Source organism: Neovison vison, chromosome 7 (genome assembly GCF_020171115.1).
Source record: "Neovison vison isolate M4711 chromosome 7, ASM_NN_V1, whole genome shotgun sequence".
NCBI classification, from domain to species: Eukaryota; Metazoa; Chordata; class Mammalia; order Carnivora; family Mustelidae; genus Neogale; species Neogale vison.
Window position 1 is genome coordinate 157,509,192 of NC_058097.1, and position 6,000 is coordinate 157,515,191.

The window sequence follows — 6,000 nt, forward strand, 5'->3', positions numbered from 1 at the left end:
TACTGGAAAACAGACTGTCAATTTCTCAAAAGGTTAAACACAGCTGCCATATGACCAGCATTTTCATTCCTCGGTATATATCCAAGAGAAATGCAGAGAGATCTCCACACAAAAACATGTACAGGGACAACTGGATGGCTCAGTCAGTTAAGGGTCTGCCTTCAGCTCCGGTCATGATCCTAGGAACCTGGGATCAAGGCCCACATTATTTTCTTCACAACCGGCTCCCTACTAAGTGGGAGCCTGCTTCTCCCTCTCTCTCTGCTACTCCTCTGCTTGTGCTCTCTCACTCTCTCTTTAAATAAATGATAAAATCTTTTTTAAAAACATGTACACAGGGCGCCTGGGTGGCTCAGTTGGTTAAGTGGCTGCCTTCCACTCAGGTCATGATCCCAGGGTCCTGGGATCAAGCCCGACATCGGGCTCCCTCCCTGCTCCCTCCCTGCTCAGCGGAGAGCCTCCTTCTTCCTCTCCCTCTGCCTTCCGCTCTGCCTACTTGTGCTCTTTATCTCTCTGTTGAATAAATAATAAAAATCTTAAAAAAAAAAAAGTACACAAATGTTCACAGCAGCATTATTCATAGTAATCAAAAAGTATAAACAACCCAATGTCTATCATTTGATGGATAAATAAAATGTGGTATATTCTTACAACAGAGTATTATTTAGCCCTTTAAAAAACCCGTACTGATAAATGCTGTAATACGGATGAACTTTGCTAAATAAAAAAAGCCAATCACAAAGACCATATAGGACTTGATTTTATGAAATGTCCAGAAAAGGCAAATCTATAGAGATCAAAAATAGATTAGTGGTTGCCAAGGGCTAAGAACGGTTACAGAGTTGGAAGGAAATGGGGAGTGACTGTTAATGGGTGGGTATGGGTCTTGGGTGGGTGGTAGGGGAGAAGGGTAATGAATATATTCTAAAACTGACTATACTGATGACTGCACAACTCTGTGACTATACTAAAAACCACTGAACTGTACACTTTAAATATGTGAATTATATGGTATATGAATTAGATCATAATGAAGTTATTTATATATGTATATGTAAGAAAATATATACATACAAGTGATAAAACAAATGAAGCAGAATGTTCATCAGTTAATCTGTAAAAAGGATGCACTGAAGTTCTTTGTACTATTCACGTTAATGCTCAGTGTGAAATTATATGAAAAGAAAAATCTAAAAAAAAATAAGACATCCTTCATGAGAATCACACAGTATTCTTCCTTAACATGAAACAGAAACCTGCACTAGAAAAACTGCCATAATGTCTGCTCCTGCCTCTGCCAAACAAATATTTCACTTGTCCCCTCTACTCAACAGATTACTGCAAAGCATCATCAAATAGCAGAAAAGAAAAATGAAACGTGGCAAGGGAGAAAAATATTCTCCAAATTCTCATGGCCTCAGTTTCTTCATCTGTAAAATCAGAAGGTTATATAATCTCTTGGAGAGTTCTTCCACATGTGACATGCCATGAATTTTAGGTTCTAAATTCACTGCTCAATATGGTTAAGGAGGAATATGATCTCACCAGTGCTCTGACTTTCCTAGTCAGTAAGCATTTTTTTCTCTCTTCTAACAGTGATATTAAGAGATGATTTCAGTATATTCTCAGTACTCTAAACAGGCTCATACAGGACACTGACAAGTATCCTATCTATGTTCCCAAGCCTTTCTCTTCAATTCTCGCCAAGGCTCTCTGCTCAGAGCCTGGGAAAACTGCAGTACTGGATGCATGAACCAAGAATACTTATGTTTCAAAGCTAGGTACAAGTCAGTTCAGAGGAACCTAAAAAGATTCCAAAGTAAGAGACAGATCACAAGTATTCTGGAATCTTAATTCTTGGGCAGATAGGGAAAGTTAAATTCAGGGATCCCATCTCACAGTAAGCCTTCTCCTGCAGTCACCAGCAGTGATCACAAGAAGAAAAAGGAGAAACAAATACACCTCGGATATCCATCCATCAAAGGGGTAAATAAGGACTGCACTCTACTACCATCTGCCACCCCACTTAGGATGAACCAACAGGAATGGAAAACATATATCAAATGCAATTCTTTTTTTTTCTTTTTTTTTTAATATTTTATTTATTTATTTGACAGACAGAGATCACAAACAGGCAGAGAGAGAGGGGGAAGCAGGCTCCCTGCCGAGCAGGGAGTCCGATGCGGGGCTCGATCCCAGGACCCTGGGATCATGACCTGAGCTGAAGGCAGAGGCTTTAACCCACTGAGCCACCCAGGTGCCCCTCAAACACAATTCTTACAGATTTGCTTATCTCTCTGACAAGCTCAAGAAGCTAACAAGCAGACACTATTTCCCAAAATTGGCTAGACTTACGATTCATTCATTGATCACCTCCCCCAAACCCAAAATAATTTCTCAACTAACCAGAAAACAATTTTCATACCTTCCTCAGTTCCTTGCACAACAAATAAGCATATGACTTGCCTAAATGCTTAAGTGTGAAAGAAAAGGGAAGTGAGAGGGAGGGACTCCTATAAAATCCAGTGATTTGAGTTTATATTCAACTCAGCAGGCTCTTATTATTGCAACATGGGAATGAATCTTAATCCTTCTCCACAAAACTAGAAGGAACAAATAAGTGTCTTTGATTTGCCTGTTCTGGATTTGCTTTTAAGAGCACAGAAGCGACCTGAAGTATAGAACTTAATTTGCATAGAGAGAACTTATAGACTCCTCAGTACCTCCCTAAAGACCTGAGTGCAATTCACAATTTCCTATAGTTTCACTTATTATGACATCATCAGTTTGAGAACTACAAGGCCAGCTATGGAGAGAAAACGCACCCTGGAGAGTCTCAAGACTGACCTGCATAAAGCTATTTGTATTCTGTTTTTATTTTTTTCAGATTCCCTCTGCATAGTCCAGATTCCCCTACCAACTCACCAGAAATGAAATGAAGTAAAAAAAGAAATCCTTCAATCAGTGCCCATTCGAACAAAGGCCACCTACTGAATAAATGGTCTTGGCATTCCACTACTGCCACCACATTTAAAAAGACAGAAAAAATACTCTTTCTTCACACATTTTATACAATTGATTCCCCCTTTCTTTATTCTCCCAATAAATTTTCACAGGGATATAATTTTCGCTTGCAGATAATTTACAGATAGTCACTAAAAGAAAAGTAACATTTTTGAGTGTCTACTTGATGAAATGCTTTTTACATACATTCCCTTTTTTATAGATGAAGATGCCAGCAGAGTTATCTAACTTGCCCCGGAGTCACAGAGATAGCCAACATATTGCAGAGGGGTTATGTTTAAGTGCAAAACCCATGCTCTCATTAACACATCATTTCCCAGCTTCATTCTAATGCTTTTACCATTTGCGAACCATTCTCTTCATTTTCTAAAATCAAATTTCTTTGTTGTTTTTTTTTTAAGATTTTATTTATTTGTTAGAGAGAGGGGACAGGCAGGGGGATGGGCAGGCAAGAGGGAGAAGCAGGTTCCCCACTGAGCAAGGAGCCCAATGCAGGACTGAATCCCAGGACCCTGGGATCCTGACCTGAGCAGAAGGCAGATCCTTAACTGACTGAGCCACTCAGGCGTCCCTAAAATCAAATTTCTATATAATTTAATAAATACTCAAAGCACAACATTATAAAAAAAAAAAAAAACACTTGCTTATTCCACCACTTTATAAAGTTTCTTTTACGGGGGAGAACTGTGATATTTTTAGTCTTTCTCAACATGTTAGTGTTTTCTAAAGACCCAACCAGGCAATGAAATGCAGTTTAGTGTAAGAGAGAGCACTGAACCAAAAGTCAGGCAATTAACTAACAGGATGTTGGCCCTACTGTCCTTCCTGGGGTTCATATTCCTCCCTGAGGTCTCTCCCAGCTCCAACATCATGGACTGAATTCCAACAACTACATCACAAAGTCACAAATTTAATAAATATGAAACATACATGAAAAACCAACATCTGTATTAGAATTTGAAGATCTAAAGAAGTGATCTTGAAACAATAAAGTTGCCCCAACAAAAGGCCTAGTATTAATAGCGTTATTGTTTCATGATTTTTTTTCCTCCATCTGGTATTAATTTGAGAAAATTGTCTATCTGTTCTGACCTTGTTAACGGTCATCAATTTATCATGCTTTTTAAAAGATGGTCTATTTTTGTCATTTGAAGTATACACCTAATTTTTTTTTCCACAAGAAACATTGGAATTTTTCTGGTGACAAAACAAAACAAAACAAAAATCTTGTCCTATTATCTCTGAAGCAAGGTAAAATTAGTCAACAGCATAATAACCTTCAGGAAACTTTGGTGAATACATCAAGACAAAACAATGAAAAGGAAATCCCTCATCAAATCAGGATGATACAACAAACTCACATGAAACCTGCAAACTGGACACTCCAAAAACTTTTTCAAAACTGTTGCAATTCAAAGGTTCCAATGACAGTGCAGTGGAATTCATGGGGATTTTACAATTATGACATTCTTCTGCAATTCTTGTCAATTTGATCCGGGCCCCATCTTCACTTTCCTACTACTTCCCCCTTTGAAAGATGACTTGAGAAGCATCACCACCCAACCCAGACTCTCCCACTAGGTCACCGCCCTTTTACTCACAAATGAAGCTGGTCTCATAACGGCCACCCATTACTTCTCATAAAAAGAGGCATGGCTCGGTATAGGCCCCTTCTAGAACTAAGAGAGTTCTCACCCTTCTTGTGCCTCAAGTTCACTTTATTACTTCATGTCCTACCAAACCAGGGAGCCCAGCCCAGGGCTGAGTTAGAGCAGTTTTGAGGAACTGGCTTCTTGGGAAGAAGCCAGAAAAACTCACAAGTTTCTGTTTTGCTCTCCTTGTTTTTTGTTTTGTTTTGTTTTTCAGTCTGGGTGGAACTTACTTTCAACTGAGATGTGGGATACCCTCTTCCCTCCCTAGCGGGTGTTCGACAACAGGCTTACCTTCATCTTGTACCAAGTCACTCTACCTTCACCAGAAGAACACACAACGCTTCCCCCTCCTCCTCGTCGCCTACTACAGGACCATAGCGCAAAGGGGCGGAGGAGGCCATTCGGACCCCTGCCGACTCAGAGTCCCCTCAGCCCGCTACTCCACCTCCAGCCCGACGCCCCCTTCCCCCGCGCCAGCCGTGGGTCCCGCAGACCGGCCCTCGCCCAGCTCCCGGGACAAAGCGGGGAGGTTTCCTCGAGGGTGCCCCCGCCGCAGCGGGCACGGGGAAGCAGCCCGGGGCTCCGCGAGCACTCACCCGACAGCTCGTCCGGCTCCAGCCCGGTCTCGGTGTCCAGCCCGCAGATGACAAAGTAGTCGGCGAAACGACTGGGCGCCGAGCCCCCTCCGCCGCCGCCACCGCCGCTCATGGCGCCGGGGCCGGGCCGGGCCGGGCCGTGCGGAGCGCGGAGCCCCCGCACCAGGGCTCCCGCCCGCCCTCAAGCCGCCCCTCCCGCCGCCGCCGCCGCCGCTACCGCGGCTCGGGCCGCCGCTCCCGGCCCTGGCCCGGTCCCCGCGGCCGCCGCGGCTGCCGTGACGGGGCAGGGGGGCACCGGGCCGCCCCGCACCGCATCCTGGACGCCTTCCTCTCCGCGCCGCCGCCGCCAGCCGAGAGCGCCGCGACACGAGCGAGCTTGGAGAAGGGCGGAATGCGCGGAGGAGAGCCCCCACCGCGACCCCCTCCCGCCGCGCCTGCGCAGGCGCCGTCGGGGAGGGGGCGGGCGCCTGGCGGAAAGGATGACGTGATGCTCTTCGGGCCCGGAGGGCCGCAGCTTCCCAGGCGGCCGCCGCAACGCGGCCATCCGCTGCCCGGTCGCCCGCAACCGCCACCCCCTCGAGGCTGCGACTCCTTTTGAGAGGATAAGGAGGTGAGGGATGAGTGGGCGCATGCCGCAGAGCTGAGACCTTGGTCTATGTTCTGTCCTCTACCTACTCCTCACACGGGAGATCCCGACGTCTCCCTAACCCGGCCCTGTCACAGGGATG

The 6,000-nt window shown here is 45.0% G+C and overlaps 1 protein-coding gene across 2 annotated transcripts in view; it reads right to left on the reverse strand.

Moving 5' to 3' along the window:
* DENND5A (DENN domain containing 5A) overlaps positions 1 to 5,395 on the reverse strand; it is a 101,135-nt gene extending 95,740 nt beyond the window's left edge. For both annotated transcript variants that reach the window (XM_044258795.1, XM_044258793.1), the window contains exon 1: positions 5,273 to 5,395. In XM_044258795.1, the coding sequence (XP_044114730.1) occupies positions 5,273 to 5,384 (112 nt within the window). In that variant the 5' untranslated portion in view covers positions 5,385 to 5,395. The remainder of the gene's footprint in view (positions 1 to 5,272) is intronic.
* Between the last annotated feature and the right edge of the window lie 605 nt (positions 5,396 to 6,000).